The 20,674-nt window shown below is 40.6% G+C and overlaps 1 protein-coding gene across 1 annotated transcript in view; it reads right to left on the reverse strand.

Moving 5' to 3' along the window:
* Window positions 1-20,674, reverse strand: part of LOC126334649 (E3 ubiquitin-protein ligase Su(dx)) — a 114,003-nt gene that overhangs the window by 14,324 nt on the left and 79,005 nt on the right. The window contains exons 8-13 of the mRNA XM_049997094.1: window positions 19,118-19,272; window positions 17,602-17,739; window positions 16,942-17,184; window positions 11,531-11,690; window positions 9,219-9,493; window positions 8,908-9,133 (exon numbers count right to left, since the gene is read on the reverse strand). Coding sequence (XP_049853051.1) covers window positions 8,908-9,133; window positions 9,219-9,493; window positions 11,531-11,690; window positions 16,942-17,184; window positions 17,602-17,739; window positions 19,118-19,272 — 1,197 coding nt within the window. The remainder of the gene's footprint in view (window positions 1-8,907; window positions 9,134-9,218; window positions 9,494-11,530; window positions 11,691-16,941; window positions 17,185-17,601; window positions 17,740-19,117; window positions 19,273-20,674) is intronic.

The raw sequence follows: 20,674 nt of genomic DNA on the forward strand, positions 1-20,674 counted from the left end.
GGCACTGCTCTTGACAACACCTGTATAAGACACCAAGTGTTTGGATGCAGTTGTTAGATCGGTTACTGCTGCTACAATGGCACGTTATCAAGATTTAAATGGGTTTGAACATGGTGTTGTTGTTGGTGCACAAGCTATGGGACACAGCATCTTCGAGGTAGCGATGAAGTGGGGATTTCCCTTACAACCATTTCACGAGTGTACTGTGAATATTAGGAACCCAGTAAAACACGAAATCTTCAACATCCCTGCGGCCAGAAAAAGATCCTCAAGAAAGGGACGAACGACAACTGAAGAGAATTGTTCAACATGACAGAACTGCAACTCTTCCACAAATTGCTGCGGATTTCAATGCTGGGCCATCAATAAGTGTCAGTTCAATGAAACAACATCGATAAGGGTTTTCGGAACTGTAGGCCCACTCGTGTACCCTTGATGACCGCATGACACAAAGCTTTATGCCTCACATGGTCTTGTCAACATAGACATTAGACTGTTGATGGCTGGAAACATGTTGCCTGGTCAGATGAGTCTCATTCCAAATTTTATCAAGCGGATGCACGTGTACGGGTATGGAAAAAACACTCATGAATCTATGGACCCTGCATGTCAGCTGGGGACTTTTCAAGCTGGTGGAGGCTCTGTAATGGTGTGGGGCACGTGCAGTTGGAGTAATATGGGACTCCTGAAATGTCTATATATGACTGACAGGTGACGCTATGTAAGCATCTTGTCTGATCACCTGCATCCATTCATGTCCTTGTGCATTCCAATAGACTTGGGCAATTCCAGCAAGAGAATGCGACACCTCACACACCCATAATTGCTACAGAGTGATTCCAGCAACACTCTTTTGACTTTAAACACTTCTGCCGGGCACGAAACTCCCCAGACATGAACATTATTGAGCATATCTGGGATGTCTTGCAAACTGCTGTCCAGAAGAGATTTCCATCCCCTTGTACTCTTACAGATTTGTGCACAGCCCTGCAGGCTTCAATTCCATCCAGCACTACTTCAGACATTAGTCGAGTCCATGCCACATTGTGTTGCAGCACGTGTGTGTGCTCACTGGGGCCCAACACGAAATTAGGCAGGTGTACCAGTTTCTTTGGCTCTTCAGTGTATAAAGGATCAGCTGTTATAAGCATGCCAACAGCTAGCCACACCCAAGCAGAATTCTGCGATGGGTCAGAACTTCAGGCCAGTTCCACAAGTATTTTAGATGGATCTGACTTGCCATCTCAGGCTCATTGCTTTCTACTAATGTGCAGGCCCTGTCCATTGTATCAAATATCTCAGATCTGTTTGCAGGCTGGGTCCCTTTGTGTGTAGCATGAACAGGCTGATTTTCACGATTTAGCCAGAACTGCAGTGCATGCTCGATAGAAAAGAGGCCATGGGCAATGAATTGCAGGTGTCTTAATGTGTCTTGCAAAAGTATCTTGTACAGTGCAGATTTTTAGACATTTTACTGTAGTAAGAGGGCCATTGCCCCACCTTGATTCCAACTCATTGCTATTGATGCCACTTCCCTATATACCAACATCCCTCATGCCTAAGGTATTCTATGGTCTTACCAGACTCAGTCCGCAAAACAGATTTCCCACACCACATCCACACAACATCCCAATCCTCAACATCCCCAGACCAGTTACAAAGGAGTACCCCCCTTCAACACCTAATACCAACCCAGACTGGAGCAATTTAACCACATCCATAATCATGGCTTTATCTATCATCATGTTCTGATATGAGGTACATCCTACTCTAGAACCTTCCCACCCCTCCTAAACTGGTGTTCCATCACTCATCCATGCTCCACAATGTCCTAGTCCATCCCTACGACACTCCCAATCCCAACCTCTTGCCACAGAAATTATAGACCTGTGGAAGACCAGTCCAATCCACACACCCAGCACTTCCTAGTCCAGCCCTTTCACAGGCTTATCCTACCCAATCAGAGGCTGGGCCACCTGTGGTCATACACCAGCTCTACTGCAATCATTGCACAGCTGTCCACCTGGGAACATAACATTCTTTATTTCCAGGTATGCTTCATAAGTCAGGCCATCTGGATTATCCACTTTATCACCTGATTATCTGAACTGTGTGGATGGGAATTATTCTTACAGCACATTCTCCATTCCTGAAACTATCCTGGCCGCAACCTACAATAAAATCTTGTCCCCACACCCTCCACCCAACAGTTTCCGCCCACTCTGTCCTATAACCTCCTCCCAATTCATCTCTCCTCACCCTCACTTTCTGCCACTGCACCCACTGATCTTTTCACCTTCCCTGCTCCTTTCCTTTCCTTTCCTTTCCTTTCCTTTCCTTTCCTTTCCTTTCCTTTCCTTTCCTTTCCTTTCCCACTCCTTCCCCCTACAGCCAACAATGCTGTGCCTTGCAGCCTTGTCCTGTCATCATCTAGTCCCTGCATGCTCTGCCAGATAGCCCGTCTTCACTCTCCCACCCATACTTTGCTATCCCCCCCCCCCCCCCTTTCCAGCCCCATTACAGATTGCTACTCAAGTTATCTATCATGAATGCAAAGGTAACTGAGGCATTGTACAGATCAAATGGCATAACTTCAAACTCCTAGAGACCTTTAGGTTTTATGGAAAGAGACTTTTCGCCCTTGAGTGAACATCAATCTCTCAGTAGCCAATCTGTATATCCACAGTGGAGAAATACTTCACTCATATCCAGCAGCCCAGGTGAAATAAATTTGGGGCAAGTATACACATGCTTTTAGGTGATCGTGTTCAGCCACTGGGAAGTGATACAGAACCAACATGTACCACACTTTTTTCTCCTGAGGGTCACATGAGATTAGCAAGGATACTCCGACTGCTAAATGATGTCATTTAATACTACCTTTATTTCCATCTGAATTACCTGTCATTCAGCTAGAGGTACCTTATATGAGTGCACATTGACGGAGGATGATATGGTGTTTGACATTACGCTATCTAGTCTGCTTCATATCAATTCAAGACCTGAATGCAAGTGAAAATTGATTCAGAATGGATAACACTTGCCAACATAGAACCTCAGTCAAACTGGGGCCATTGACAGGTAGATAGTAGATTTCTTGAGCATAAGTCTCTAATGATGACACTGAGCTAACCTTACTGGACTGACTCCCTGAAGAACAAGGTACAGCTGTTCACGGCAGTTAGTAACCAACCATTCTCCTTGTCTGATTCTGATTGTTGCTGGCAAACAGATTACTGTATTTTGTGAGGCTAAGTAGATTTTAGCAATCAACTGGAGCTTCAGAGACAAACTGAGCATATGAACTATCGACTAGTTGAATAATACTCTTTAATTTTATCCATTTAACTTCAGCCCCAAATATAAATATATTATGTTCAAGCTGAGTTTTGACTATTCATCATAGTATCCAGAAATGAGGAACATGTTACTGAAAATCCTTCCCATTCCACATGAAATGTATTCACATTTGCAAATACTAACAACCATCACCTGTATAGTGGAATGACAACAATGAAAACTTGGCTGGAACCCAGATTTCCTTCCTTACATGAGCGGTCGACCTAACCTCTTTGGCTATCCTTGCACGACTCATGGCCAGACCTAAATTTCCATAAGTTATTGTTCCTGCATCACAAACTGTAATCATACACACATTACATAATACCCACCCAGGGGAAGACATTTTAATTGAAAGTCACTGCCTAGTACTGTTAAGAAGAATGATGTAATGTTCCTTTGGACATTCCTGCATGTCCAAAGGAATGGACACTGCGGCAACTACAGCCATTATGAAATACGTGAAATGTATTTGCAGCTGCAAGCATGCATGTCCAATGGGAACATTGTATTGTTCTTCTTAACAACAAACACACTGGAATATTGTATTTATCTTGCACTACTGGGCAGCAACTTTAATTGAAAGTTTCCTCCTTTGTATGGTGTTACATAATGTGTGTAAGAGTACACGCTGTGATGCAGGAACAATGATATATGGGGGTTTAGGTCTGTCCATGGACTTGCATCACTAGCAAAAGCAGTTAAGAAGACTGCCCGTGTAAAGTGAGAAATCTGGGTTTGAGTCCTGGTCGGGCACAAATTTTCACTGTCATCATTCCCTCGTGCAACTGATGATTGATTGTATTCACAACTGTAAATACATTTCACGTATTTGATAATGGCTGTAGTCCCCACAATGCCCGTTTCTTTGCATATGCACATGTCCAAAGGATCACTGCAACATTCTTCTTAATAACACAGGCACTGCAATATCATCTTTACCCACAAATACTGGATAGATACTTTGAATTAAAATGTCCTTCCCTGTATGGGAACTACATAATGTGTACACAGGTACAGACTGTGAGGCAGTTACAACGATGTATAGAGATTTGGGTCTGGCCATGAGACATGCCTGGAGAGCCAAAGAGGTTAAGTCGACTGCTCCTGTAAAGCAGGAATTCCAAGTTCGAGTCCCAGTCCAGCACAGATCATCACTGTCATCATACAGCTGATGTTTGTTCGTATTCGCAACTTTATGTCTATTATAGGAAATGGTTGGTGTCTTTTATATAGAAGGGCATTTACAAGCAATAGGCTGAGGGTGTTGGTATGCAAGGGTAGAGATTCTCTTATGTGTGGAGAGGGGACAGTGACCAACCACAATGGGATGTCCTGGGTGGTTGGGTACACACTTTAGAAAGCATGTAGAAAGTACGAGTATGAGGAGTGGTGTGACTGAGGAAGGAGATTACACTCAGGTGAGAGGTTCTGGGGTGGACCTAAGGATCTGGGGAGGAATCTTGCTGCATTTCTAATATGAGGTTACTGAAGCAAGGCTTGTAAGTGAATGTATCTGGCAACTAGTGGAACCCACTACCACATAATCCCTGCAGTTCATAACCACAGTGGTGAAATCCTCGTTAGCATGTTGGGATTGGTATTTAGGTGATGAATTTTTGCTGTTTCTGCAGATGTAAGACTGATTTCCATGTTGAGGGATTTGGGAGACGATGATGAGACACGGTTTAAAGTTAGGAAATACTGGTACGTTTACAGGAGATGCTCTGAGAGTAGGAGGAATGAAGGACTGTTGGATGGAGGAGTAATTTGAGGTAGATGAGGTTCAACACTGGATTTGGATCGGACTAGATTGGATTGGAATGAGTAAGTGTTTCCCCTGGAGGGACTGGGAGAAACAGAGAAGGTTTTAACAAACACTACATGACTGTGGCTTTTTGGAAAGGTTTGATATTTCTGAGGGACAGAGGCTTTTAGAAAGGTTTGTATGACGATGCTGAGGGTCCGTTGTAGGCTCCGGGTTCTGCAGGGTGGCAGTAGGGTGTTTCTGTGTGTGTAGTAAATGTAGTATTTCTGCAAGGCAGGGTTTGGTGGCTATGAGGGTATGCAGGGCGGTTTGTTGGAGGCTCTTTTAGTAGCAATCAAAGGCAACTTTACTTTGGAGGTCATCAGTCGCCTAGAACTTAGAACTAATTAAACCTAACTAACCTAAGGACATCACACACATCTATGCCCGAGGCAGGATTCGAACCTGCGACCGTAGCAGTCGCGCGGTTCCAGTCTGTAGCGCCCAGAACCGCACAGCCACTTGGGCCAGCAGATAAGTGAGTGCACAAGTGTGAAAAGAGGGGGGCAGAAGGTGTAACTTGATTAGTTAGGTCAGTATGGTGCATTCCTGAATAAGGGAAGAGGGGGAAGGGTCTGTTAGGTAGGAGGTGCAAGAAAATGTATGTGGTTTAGGTAGGAGCAGGGAAACAAGCAAAAACAGGCACAGGTGAAAGTAAGAACTGAGATAAATTTGGAATTCCAGTAATAATTCTATCAGTAGGGAGAACACTGGACACAAGGCACTGCACTTGCAGCCTGTGTGGGCATGTGCCCATGTGTTGTACACAGATTGTTGACAGAGGGTGAGCTCGGAAGTCAAAGCTTCACAGTGTGGTAAGCAGGTAGAAAGCATGTGGTTCAGGATGTGAAAAGAAAACACAAGGAAGTAGAGAAGGAAAAGGATGGACACTGGATAATGTAATGGGAAGTGATGGAGAACAGTAACAATAGGAAACAGCACTGAGTTGTAGTTTGGGACAGAATTCACTAGGTACAATCAAACAATAGAAAATGTGGGTGGGATAGCAACAATACCGAAAGGGTAGATTACTACTAACCACCCAGAGGTGGTGTTAAGTGACAGAAAGACCCATGAAAAAGACAATTTGGTATTATTCAACTATTTGGCTAAGTCCTTCATGCTCTGAAGTGAGGTCTATTCTGACATTTTGTCCTCCCCAACTAGAATAGTTCATTGTCCATTTTCTGCAATGACTTCCTCTTTCTGTTTTCCCAGTTTTTAAGCTTCTTTCTGTTTTCACATCTTTTCCACTAAGTTTCCCAATAACAATTTACTGTCATATTTTTTTCTGTCATATAGCCCACTTTTCTTGTGCGAAATTCTCACCTACTCATTACCTCTTGTTAACCCTTGTCCGTGCTCAAGATTTTCACGTTAATCAAAAGCACCTCTCTTGGCATCATGAATCCCTTCACATAATAAAGGTTAGATTAGGTCCTTTCGAAAACATGCTTTTGCAATATCTGAACTAAGATCAGACATTCTGTTTTTTGAAACTGGGAGTTACCCAAAAGGCCTAACACTGAAAGTCCCTTCTTCTGGATGTAATTCCATTTTACACCAGTCCCTTTTTTGCTTCAAATACAGCACTCTCTTTCACTTATCCAGCTAATCTGTAATCTACATGCCTCATCTGCCAACTTCCACTCCAACAGGCTTCTCTCCTCCTACAAAATCCTGCAGTTATCCATCCATCAGTTTCCTTGTATGAGGTGATCTGCCAAGCCAACTTCAAACTGCAACAACAGGCCACACTTCACCTCATGAATTGCTTGGAAGGGGCTTTCCTGGGATTCATTAGCCTTCAGCCCCCAGTTTGGTTCAGATACACTGATGACACTTTTGCTATATGAACTAATGGTTAGACAGAAACGTTAAAATTTTTGGAATCTCTTAATTATTCTCTCGATTAAATTTCACATGATCCTATTACAAATTCCATGCCACTCTCTTTGTTTCCTTGATGCTGACCTCATGCTCACCGAGGTGTAGCTTCACACTTCTGTTCACATTAAAACTACTAACAAGCAAAAGTAGTTACATTCTGACATTGCCATCCATTTCACGTGAAAGTTTCCCTCCTATACAGCCTTGGCATTTGAGGCAAACATCCATGTACAGATGTACACTATTGACACCAATATACTACCATTCTCACCTCAGCCTTCACTGGATGTAATTACCCCACCAGCCAATTTCAAAAGCATATTTCCTGGGCCATAACATCTTGGTACTGTTGATCCCTCCAAACAACAATTTAGTAGTACACCTATTATGACTCAGTATCATTGTGGTCTTGAATGCATTAAAAGGCTACTTTGGATAAGGCTATGACTTCCTAAAATCACACCCTGAAATGAGCTCCGTTCTGTCTGATATTCTGCCCACCACAACTAGAACAGCTTCCCCTCCTCCTACCCCTCCAGTCTAGCTTGACAGCTGTCTCTATGTCTTGTTTATGAACCTCTTGGCTGCTCAGTGTCTGAATCACAAGATGAGTTGTTACCTTACTCTTCCCACTATTAACATATCAGATTGACTACTTCATTATACAAGAAAGATTTAACAATTAATAGAGGAAGGAAGGTTAGCATTTAACATCTCACAGCCTACCACAGATGGGAGCACAAGACCTGGAATGGAAAAGGATGGGCAAGGAAATGGACTCTACCCTTTTTCAAAAGAACTATCCCAGAATTTTATTCCTGTTTTAAAGAAACCACAAAGAGCCTAAATCTGGAAAAGGCCAGAGGGAGACCCAAGTCCTGATTCTCCGAATATTTCTAATAAGAAGAGAAATAGTACAAATGACAGTGGGAAGATCGTATCCACTACATGGACAACAGAGATATTGAAAAATCTAGTTGTATGGTAAATAAAGCAGAAAGGTAAATATATAAAGCAACTACACAAGACAAAACCAAAATTACAAAAAACTGGTAGTAGGATGCAACATTTGAAGTAACTAAAAGAGCTGTATACAGTCGACAGTAGAAAGAGCATGTTGACAATGTAATATTTATTTGCAGGATATAGTAAAAGTCTTTGCTGGTATGAATAACTTTACTATCTCAAGCAGAGAAGCATGGATATTACTAAGGAAGGTGGAAAACTTACAATACAACAACAAAAAATACCTGCAACCCCAATCAATTTTGCCCTTCTGCTAGTATCAAAATTAAGAGCACTGAAAGAAAAAGTTGTCCCAAGTGAAACAAGTACTTCAAACTTAAAAAGCTGGAAGGATGGAAACTGAATGCACTTACTCTTCCACAAGTGAAACCGACTGTCCCATAGAATGCCAAAACAATGCAGAGTAGCACGGATTTCCTAATATCAACCCAATATTTATTAAGAATTGTGTGAAGTATGCAAGAGTCAGCTTGGTGCACATTTTAACATTACAAACTGCCATGTTAATTTATATGCTCAAAGATAACGGCCACACTAAAATCAGAAAAGCCAGCAGATGACCCAGAGCACTCCAGGCTGCTTCATTTGTGGTCTACAGTCTACACGTTATAGGAGCAGATCAGTTCATAACAATGTCAGTCCCATGTTGTTTGAAGTGATTCTGATTAACATGTGAACTTTTGACCATAATGCAAGTACACAAAACAATTCATGTCACACACTGCATCAACAGCAAGTCATACACAGCCAAGAAATAAACATTATTACTTGATTAAACACACAAAGTGCTTGAATACTAACATTTCATAGCTATACAAACAGAATTAATACATTGGTTGCAGTACCTGCCAAAACCAAACAACTTGTTTGCTGTTTCTGGTATAATGCCGATAAATTGAATTACGTTGCCAATCATCCACATCAATTTCCTGCATACCACAGAGCATCAGCTCCAGTTCACGTTCATCAAAATATTTTAACCATTCAAGAGGTACCACTTCACTGAAACCATCCAGGAATGCTTTGGTCTGTTCTTCAATGCCACGTGTCATTCTCCATTCTGTCATCAGCCTGTGCAGTAATTAAAAGGCACTCTGCTAGTAATGCATGAAAATTTTCTTTAATAAGTATCCATACTAACAAAAAATTATTTCACCTCATGTATTCTTCTTTATTTTCTTCAACAACACGGATCTTGTCACCATTTTCTTTCAGTTCATGGTGTATTACTTGACCCAAAATTTCAAAATCGACACTGAAATAGAGTTCTAGGCCACATTCTTCAATGTTGTTATCTTTAATCCAAACAAGTGAATTGTAGAATTCTGGGTCTATTGATTCAATGTCCTTCATTGTCAACTTTTTATTTAACATTCTCTTATAAAATGGCATTGTAAATCCAGAATAAATGAAACGTCCATGATAAAGAGCCTGTGGAAACAAAAGCAATTACCTTACAACAATTCAAACACTGCAAACAAACAATTTTACACATAATTTGATGCCTGTTGACAACTACTTCAAGAAAATCTACATCTATATCTACATCCATACTTCCTATTGTACCAGTTACTAAGGCTTCTCCCAGCAACATATGGAGCGCAGGAAGAATTAACGTTTAAGTGCCTTTGTGCACAATGTAATCTTGTCCTCACAATCCCTATGTGAGCAAAGCACAGAGGTTTCTAGTATACTCCTAGATTCATCATTTGAAGTTTGTTCTCAAAACTTTTTAAGTAGACTTCCCCAGGAAAACTTCATCAGTATCTCTGAGACATTCTCCTATGGGACAAACAGATGCGTGACCATTCATGTTATCTTTCTTTGCTATGTTCAGTACGGTCTGTTCATTTAATTTGGTACAGTTCCCACAGACTTCATCAATATTCTAAGATAGGCCTCACAAGTCTTTCATATGCTATCTCCTCCACAGACTGCCTGTTTTAACCTAGAAATCTACCAATGAACTGAAGTCTGGTACCTGCATTACCTATGACAGCATATGTTATCATTCCAATTCATATCTTCACAAGAAACAATCATGTACTTGTATGAACTGACTAATTATAACAGTCCCTCATGGGTGTCGTAGTCACATGATGCAACATTTTTTTTCATTTAGTCAAGTGTACAATTTTACATTTCTGAATATTAAAAGCAAGCAGTCAGCCTCTGCACCACTTTAAAATCTTATGATCCAACGGCATATTTGTTACTATTAATATCGTCTGCAAGGTCACTGATATACAACATGAACAACAAGGATCCCAACACACTTCCCTGGGGTACAGCTGAAGTTACTTCTACATCTGACGACAAGTCTCCATCCAAGATAACATTCTGCATCCTCCCTACCAAAAGTCTTCAAACCAGTCATAAATTTCCCTTGATATCCAACATGATTGTACTCTTGACAATAAGCGTAGGTGCGGTATCGAGTCAAATGCTTTTCAGAAATCAAGAAATACTGCATCTACCTGACTGCCTTGATACATAGCTTTCAGTATGTAATGCGAGAAAAGTGAGTTAGGTTTCACATGATCTTTTTTTCAGAATTAAATGCTGATTGGCATTGAGGAGGTCTTTCTGTTCAAGATCCTACAACAAATCAATGTCAAGGATATAGGATGGTAGTTTTGTTGATCTCTGGCACTGCCCTTCTTATAGACGGGTGTGACCTGCACTTATTTCCCAGAACTGGGCACAGTTTTTTGTTCAAGGGATCTATGATGGATTCTAATTAGAAGATGGGCTAACTTAGCCACAAATTTAGTACAGAATCTGATAAAGACTCCATCAGGACCTGGAGATTTGTTCAATTTTTAACGATTTTAGCTGTTCCTCACCACTGACACTATTATTTCAGACATCTTTTCAGTGGCATGAGGATTAAACTGGGGAAATACTCCTGGACTTTCCTTTGTAAAGGAAAATTTGAAAATTAAGTTAAGCATTTCAGCTTTTGCTTTGCTACTCTCAATTTCAGTTCCTGTCTCATTCACTAGGGACTGTACACTAACTTGGGTGCCACTGGCAACTTTTACATACGAAAGAATTTCTTTGGTTTTTTTAAAGTATCATTTGACAACATTCTGCTATCGTAGTCACTGAAGGCATCATGCCTTGCTCTCTTGACAGCATGGTGTGTTTTATTCAGAATCTCTCTATCTATAGCCCTACACCATAGTGTTATTACTTAATCTTTCTGTCTCTTATCTCATTTCTCAATCTGTTCTCTGTTCTTTCAATAGATACTATGAAGAATTCTGCACTATAAACAATCACCTGTTAATATGAAAGCTTTACAATTAAAAGACCATCTTACAAATACGTCAAAATTGTGGGCAGAATTGTGACTGTTAAAAGAAACATAATTACTAAACCAACAAAAAACAACTTATGAACAAAGTAATACTTTACAGTAATGTATTGAAGCTTAAAACATTGAAGTACTTGTCTTGAACATACCATTGCTATGAAACGACCAATAAATTTGAAGTATAGTAAGTGATCTGGATTTACATATGAAGCTGGATTTATTTGTAGACTGTAATTGTTCTTGTTTGCATATTCAAAAAGACAATACATTGGATTCAGTACTTCATGTGACAACAAAAAGAACCATTCTCTGCAAAAGAAAAGAACCAATCAAAGATGTCAATACACAATGTAGAACGCTTCTGTTGTGATATGGAAGTCAAATTACACAAATATCTAAATATAAAATCTAACACTGTAACATCTACAGCTTAAATATCTGGAATTATTTGAAAGCAAAAAGTTAGCTGAGCTTAATAACTTTAGCTAAACTAATTAATTCATTCTTAATATGGGACATAATGCAAGAATCACACTGCTGCTTTTGTGCAAAATACTGCTTTTTTGTAGCATCTGGAATTCAACAGATCTTCAATAATGGAAAAAAAACCATCGTAAGTCTCATCCCAAGGGAAAATAAAACTGCCACAGATGTTAAAGCTAGATATAAATTTTCTGGACAGAAATACTATTTAAACCTTGGAGAGAATGAGAATGAAAGATTAAACTGGTTCACTGAAAATCACATCAGACAACATACCCAAGCAGACTTTAGGTGTAACTGTTCAACGGAGGGAAAAGTAGGGTTGCTATTCAATAAACCAAGAGTAACTTAAAGGGCCATTAAAACAGCAGTTTACATCAACTTCAAATATGTATGTGATTAAATACAGAAATCAGACGTTCTCAAACTTAATCATAGTGCAACTTGAAAAATATTTAACTGATTCAAAGCCCCCCCCCCCCCCCATCAAAGATACTGTCAAGTCTGAAATCATCAGATTAAATGGCTTTAAACTGGCCTGCCGCAAGATGCTGTTGCTCCCTATTCAGTCAGTGTATCAGTCCTCCTCCTGACTAACCATGAAGGAGTCAACGTTTTGTTTTACATAAATGTTCTAGAATTTTGGAAACTAATGAACACAGTACCAAAGTGCTGTTTGGAGCTTGAGTGACTAGTGTACACAGAAAAGAGAGGTTTGCAGGTACAAAATGGGGATGTGCAACATCAACATTAAAATTCACATATAAAATATATATACAACCTGTTATGAAATAATGCTGTTGTATAGAACCACGTGATGTGAATAGCTGATGCCATAAAATCAACATGTATCAGCTCCCTGAGATCTGAAATGTCTGTATCTGTTTTGAAACTACACAAAGACTCACAGCAGTACTGGACTATCATCATCATCATCATCATCATCTCTGCTCCTCACTTTGTGGTCAAACATAAAAAAAATAGGCTCTTGCCCAAACAGTAACAGGAAAATAAAAGAAATAAAACTTACAATGTATAATGGGAAACAGGTGAGGTACTGATATAAGTTCATAGGCTTCCACGGTTGGTATTATTTTGAATAAAATACACTACTGGCCATTAAAATTGCTATACCACGAAGATGATGTGCTACAGACGCGAAATTTAACCGACAGGAAGAAGATGCTGTGATATGCAAATGATTAGCTTTTCAGAGAATTCACGCAAGGTTGGTGCCGGTGGCGACACCTACAACGTGATCACTTGAGGATAGTTTCCAACTGATTTCTCATACACAAACAGCAGTTGACCGGCGTTGCCTGGTGAAACGTTGTTATGATGCCTTGTGTAATGGAGAAATGTGTAGCATCACATTTCTGACTTTGATAAAGGTTGGATTGAAGCCTATCGCGATTGCGGTTTATCGCATCGCGACATTGCTGCTCGCTCTGGTAGAGATCCAATGACTTTTAGCAGAATATGGAATCAGTGGGTTCAGGACAGTAATACGGAACGCCGTGCTGGATCCCAACATCCTCGTGTCACTAGCAGTCCAGATGACACATCTTATCCACACGGCTGTAATGGATCGTGCAGCCACATCATGATCCCTGAATCAACAGATGGGGACGTTTGCAAGACAACAACCATCTGCACGAACAGTTTGACTACGTTTACAGCAGCATGGACTATCAGCTCGGAGACCATGGCTGCGGTTACCCTTGATGCTGCATCACAGACAGGAGTGCCAGTGATGGTGTGCTCAACGACGAACCTGGGTGCATGAATGGCAAAACATCATTTTTCGAATGAATCTTGGTTCTGTTTACAGCATCATGATGATCGCATCCGTGTTTGACGACAATGCGGTGAACGCACATTGGAAGAATATATTCATCGCCATACTGGCGTATCACCCAGCGTGGTGGTATGGGGTGCCATTGGTTACACGTCTCTGTCACCTCTTGTTCACATTGACGGCACTCTGAACAGTAGATGTTACATTTCAGATGTGTTATGACCCATGGCGCTACCCTTCATTCGATCCCTGCGAAACCCTACATTTCAGCAGGATAACGCATCACTGCATGTTGCAGTTCCTGTATGGGCCTTTCTGGATACAGAAAATGTTCGAATGCTGCCCTGGCCAGCACATTCTCCAGATCTCTCATCAACTGAAAACGTCTGGTCAACGGTGGCCGAGCAATTGGCTCGTCACAATACGCCAATCACTACTCTTCATGAACTGTGGTATAGTGCTGAAGCTGCATGGGCGGCTGTACCTGTAAACGCCATCCAAGCTCAGTCTGACTCAATGCCCAGGCGTATCAAGGCCATTATTACGGCCAGAGGTGGTGGTTCTGGGTACTGATTTCTCAGGATCTATGCACCCAAATTGCATGAAAATGAAATCACATGTTAGTTCTAGTATAATATATTTGTCCAATGAATACCCGTTGATCATCTGCATTTCTTCTTGGTGTAGCAATTTTAATGGCCAGTAGTGTATGTAATTTTGGGTAATGGCTCATGTAACTATTACAGCTAAATTCCCAACATTTCGATCGTATTATTGAAGTTCTCTTCAGGGTGGTTCACTGCTGTGTACTGGTGAATGTCTTCCTTTATACACTGCCATTTTCAGTTATCTGGTGGCTTCAGACATTACATATCTGAGATGTCATTGGACAATTTGAAGAGGTTGTTATGCAAGGATGGTTGTACAGTTGCTATTGCCTATGCTATGCTCAAGGCTGACTAGAAGACAACTCTAGTAAGTGACTGGCAGAAGGTAGCATATCTGCTGTCTGTTGCTTGTGCCACTCTGGCAACAGATTGGCAGGCGGCTCCGATTGGTGACTGGAAAGTAATAGCAAATCAATAGATTGTATCCAGGGGATGGTGTTTTCCTGCACCGAGATGTCAAGGCCACACACGAGTTCTCTCGCATCTACTGTCTACACTGCCAAACCTGGGCTCAGTAGTGCCACCTGCTGCCAAACACAGGCAGTCTACCACGCTGAAATCACTGGCAGCCAGGCCACAGGTTACTAGTAGCCATCCTCCCTGTTCATGTTATTAGGGCATTTAATTATTTCAATAGCTTCTCTTATTTTCCATTTCTGCATCCACGGCTGACAACAAAGTATGTGAGATTCTTGAAAATTTGTAGGATGGCCACAATCCTAGTGGTGTTCTGCTACAGCTGACTTTCTATTCTGTCCCATTCATACGTAATGTCCATGCTCCAAAATGCAAGTGCTACTGGATCTCCCGGCTTCACCAACACATACTTCACCACACTCACATCAAAAATCGTACACACCTGCAGTTTGGAGAGTATTGATGAGATCTTTAGTCGACCCCAACAAATCTCAGATCTTGTGGCCACTCTGAAATACACGTCTGAGTCCTGCGGGACACAGAACCTTGCCTAAACAGTCACTAACATCTCTCATATAAGGAAGGCTCTGTGTAGCACAGGATTCACACCTGTATTTCAGGGTGGCCACAAGGTCCAAGATTTATTGATCCACTAAGGATTCTGTGAATGCTCTCCACAATGCAGGTGTGTACAAACTTCGGTGTGAATGCGGCAAGGTTTATGTTGCTGAAACTGGTAGACCCATTAGCACTTGCACTTCAGCTGGGATAGAACAATAAGTCCACTGTAGCGGAACACAGCCACATATGTAGTGGAACACAACCACATATACGGCCATCTCATCAACTTTCAAGAACCTAAAGATCTTGCTCAGCAGCCGTGGATGCAGCAACAGAAAATAAGACAGGCTATTGAAATAATTAAATGCTCTAAAAGAATGAACAGGGAGGATGTCTAAAATAACCTGTCACCTGGCTGCCAATGACTCCAGCCTGGTGGATTGCATGTGCTCACCGGCCCGTAGTGCCACTCGTCCCAGGTTTAGGTTTGGTAGTGCAGATGGTAGTCATGAGAACTGCTAAGTGGCCTTAATGGTTCACTGCAGGAAAACACCTTCCCCTGGATACAAGCTGCTGATTTACTATTACCTTCCAATCACCAATAAGAATTGCCCACCCATCACTTACCAGAGTGGCATGTGCAACAGACAGCTGATGTACTACCTTCTACCAATCACCTACCAGAGGATGCCTTTCAGTCGGCCACCAGGGTAGCACAAGCAGTAGCACACTATACAGCCATAACAACCTCTTCAAATAGTCCAGTGACATCTCAGATATGTGATATCAGTAGCTACCAGATAACAAAAGTGACAGTATGTAAGACGAGACATTCACCAGTATACAGCCACCACCCTGAAGAGGATCAAGTTGCTCGTTATGTCAGAAATTTACCTGTTTTTGTAATTACATTATAGTAACTGCAAGGTAAGGTACTGACACCAATCAAGCCAACTAAATTACAACACATGAGTCAAAATATAGATCTAATACAACAAATCAGCAGAAAAGACATCTGTAGCCAAATACTACACGTTTTTGCACCAGAAACCATCAGATCTTGATCTGGAAACAACTGGCTATATGTATACCATGGCAAGTCCCATTCAAGGAATAATGCAACCACGGAGCTGGAATACAATGGCAACTATTCACCTGATATTTCATGCTACGAAGATTAAAAGCCTTTTGATATCAAAGATAGAGTCAAAACAACTGCTCTAACTCGTGTTACTTAGAGATTGTTATTATTTACTAAAGCAGCAATTTTTAAGTGACTTAAAATCAATCATACCAGCAATTCTAATTATATGGCATTTCAAGTTAATTGTAACATACTTCAATATATGGAAAACATCGAAATATCACGTTTACTGTTTACACATACTTGTATATGTCTGTCACTGCCAGACAAAAATTTTGTGAACAGGCACTGGGAAGCAAGAGACAAAATGAAGAATTTGTAAAACGAATACTCTAATTTTGTTATATTTAATATAGCTTTAAACATATGTTTTCATCTGTCATCTGTTAAGTTTACTGTGTACCTCCCATTTTATTTTGAGACAAAATTATTTACATCAATGCCACACATAATAAAATATTAAAGTAATTAAAGAAAATGCAAAATCACCTGGAAACGCCACCATAATCAAGACCTTCTTCTCCTCTAAAAATAATGTAAAGTCGTCTTCTGAGTTCATAAGCAGGTAGCCTCATAATCTGATGATAAGAATCTTCAAATAATGTTTGGCGAGTTACTGTTATTTTGATATGACTAGGAAGTGCATTGCTTTGACACAGGTACCGAAACTGTCCAAGTTTCCACCTGAAAGATCTTTCATATGCCTTGGGCACACCATATACACCTTTTGGCCTGAAATACATAAATTCTAATGAAAGTCTGCTATCACATTGCCAGAAAGCATCTATACAATGAAATAAGATTAACTTTATTGATGCATTACAAACAAAACTATCTTTGACAAGGGTACAATTACTACAAGAGTACGGCCTTGTGACCAACTCTTCAGCAATTACAAACGTCCATCATTAGTAGAACTAAGTGTGCATCTAATATTACAGCTGCCTTCTTTTGTAGCATGCACCGGTTCTAGTCCAAAATAAAAGTAAATACAGGTTCCAGTTCAAAACAGAAGTTAAGATATCGTATCAAAAAGTCTACAAAGACGAGACACAAATGACATGTTTGACAATCTTATTAAAGATGTAAGCCTTCAGACTTAAAAAGTACACTATCAGCATCTGTAATATAACACTATTAGAATCATACCCCTTTGGAGCTCCAGGTCGAGGGTCTTGGAATGTTGTTGTTCTTGTGTTATGATCAACAAAGTAACGGACACCATCTTCCGTTAATCGAATTTCCCAACCTGGTGGGAGAGCCGCTTCATCAGCTCCAACCTCCTGTCTATATTAAAAGAACAGAAAACTAAGCTTATCTATATGAAGTAGAAGTTGGGTAAATTAAGAGTAAAATAGTGACAAGTAATCCTGCTTATGAAGAATAAGATACTTCAGTACTATAATAAATAACAGTCAAATGTGTTTTCTTTAGCTTTAACGAAATAGACGAAAGCAATGGGGCAATGGCTTGGTCAGCACTGATTGTTATAATTCCTTTTCCTAAACATAAGGGATGACTTTTTTCTTTTTTCTGTTAATGAAGGGGTGTTGTTGGGAGAGATGGGGGGGGGGGGGGGGGGGGAGGTTGCAAGGGAGATGAGACTTGAAGCACTGGAGTGTGCATTCAATGCTTTGATTGGTAGCATCATTTGTTGAAAATATCGAGCATATAAAATTACTAAGAACAGGAAGCCTATCCATAAACTTCAAGCTTGTGGGAAACGTCAGGTTTTTTAGAACACAAAAGCATAAATCAATCAAAAAGATAACTGAAAACTATTGTCATAACTACATTTGTCTATTTCAAAACATCAATGCATCAGATCGACATGTTACACAGATGAACTCAGCAACAGCTGGCAGAAATATATGGCCTCCACTGTTCCCAATATCTCTCATGATTGATTACAGTGACAGCTACTGCAAAAGAAAAAAGTTTTGGGTGCTATAGGAGATGACTTCAACTGAGCTGTATGGTTCTGGTCATCATTACAATTTTTGTTTGATTCACCTCTCTATTGATATCACTTGCCAGCTATTCTCTTCATTTCAATAAAATGGCTCCACATACACCATCCGCAATATTTTATACAGTAATGTCTACACTTTACTTCTGATTCTTTCTTTCCACCATTCCTTTAACTACAGTTTCTGGAAATGACTCATGTCATAATACATGCCCAACCATTCAATTGAGTAAATATTGCTAAAATAACCACCAGCAGCAGTTTATGGTATTAAAGGATGTGAATTATATGAGATTTTCCATTAATTAGTTAAAGGATGTGAATATGTGTCTTTGAGGAAGCGTACACTTTAACAGATGGTAGTACAAACATTCAGAGGGAAAGACATCATAAACAAATGGTCTACTCTCAATTTCTGAGATACGGCTAATTGAAATTATAAAAAAAATGAGAATAGTTGATGGTAAATTGTAAGATCCTAGCTCACCATAGAGCAATGTATAACTTCACCCTTACAATCTACATTCTGTAGCCACTTTCCACAGAATGTAAACTGTTCCTGATAACCTCTTATCCTCATAAAGGATAGAATACTCCACTACCAGCCTCCCGGAAACTTAATTATTCTGCTTCCAACATATGTGAAAATATCAGTAAAATAGTGATTATATTTCATGGCCTTTAATAACAGCTCACCCTTGAGTACGAGGATCCTCCCACTGAGTAGTGCGGTTCTTATGGTTGACAAAGTAGCAACGACCATCAGGTTGCACCCTTTTCTCCCATCCAGCTGGAAGAGGACCAAGATTGTCTTCTTCTGAATCAACTGTTGATGCCGCACCTGATGTATGCTGCAAATATATGTTCTGTGAACCTTAATTTACAAGCATGTGGGAACACAAAACAAAATATCATTATGACACTATTTGAGACATATTAGTGCAATCTACTACAAGGGAGGGGGGGGGGGGGGCATTAAGTAAGCAATGTAACACATTTTTCACAGCTAATTTTGTTTTTAAAAAATATGGAATTTGTTGTGGGCCATCATGGAATATTCTCACTTCAGCCTCTATAGTTTCATGAAGTTCCAATAGATAGCGCCATTATGTGTAGCCTTAAAAGTGACGCCTGTAACTGAAGTGCATTCCAAGCAGAGAGGTGTCACTGACTTTTTTTTTGAGGAAAACCAGAGCTTCATAGATATTCATAAGCACTTGCATGCTGTTTATGGAGACCTGGCAGTGAACAAAAGCACTATGTCTCATTGGTAGAGGCATCTGTCCTCACCACAACAAGATCGTGCAAACCTGTACGATCTCCTGCATGCTGATTGGCCGCACACAGCTGTGAGACCTTTAATGTTGGAACGTGTGGGCACACTCATTCGGGGTGATAGACAGATCACAATCAAACACCTCACTGTAGAATTGGACACCTCTGTTGGTAGTGTTGACACACTCGTCTATTAGCTGGGTGTACTCAAAGGTGTGTGCCCGCTGAGTTCCTCAGCACCTAACAAAAGACTATAAAGAGCAACAAAGGAGCATATGTTTGGAACTGCTTGCATCTTAAAAGGATGATGCAGTGGTTTTTGATGCAGCAAGATGTTTGCTCCAACATCAACCAGCAGAGAAATATCAGGCATGCATACGGATCCTCCCAGTTAGTAGTCATAACTGTGAGGAATAATACGATGTACTGGAACCCTGAATAAAACCAATCTGGTTTCAGAAAGAAAAAGTGTTGCACTATTTACTGAACGTCCCTTGTATTTATTCATTACTAACTCGGCTCCCCCCCCCTCCCCGGAAACACACACACACACACACACACACACACACACACACACACACACACACACACACACACACACACACACACACACAAGCCATTTACATTACCTTTCCTTACTTCTATGTAAAATGTGCAGGTTGTGGTGTTACATACTCCAGAAGAGGGATGTGTAACCCTGTGTTTACTTTGCCAATGAGTGATGCTCATTAACTATACAGTGGGAAAGTGGGGTAATGATTTAACAGTTAGGAGAGTGCACCTATTGCACATTTTTTTAAAAATATAATTGCCTGTGGCAAATAATCTGGAGGGATAATGCATGTCTTCAATGTGGGATGACGATCGCATTAATTATGCAAGTGGCAGTGCGGGGGAAAATGTGCATACTCCACAAATTGTTGCCCCAGGTCGGAGAAGTCCATTGGCCCTGGGGCAAGAGCCTGGGATGACAAAAAG

This window comes from Schistocerca gregaria, chromosome 2, assembly GCF_023897955.1.
Source record: "Schistocerca gregaria isolate iqSchGreg1 chromosome 2, iqSchGreg1.2, whole genome shotgun sequence".
NCBI classification, from domain to species: domain Eukaryota; kingdom Metazoa; phylum Arthropoda; class Insecta; order Orthoptera; family Acrididae; genus Schistocerca; species Schistocerca gregaria.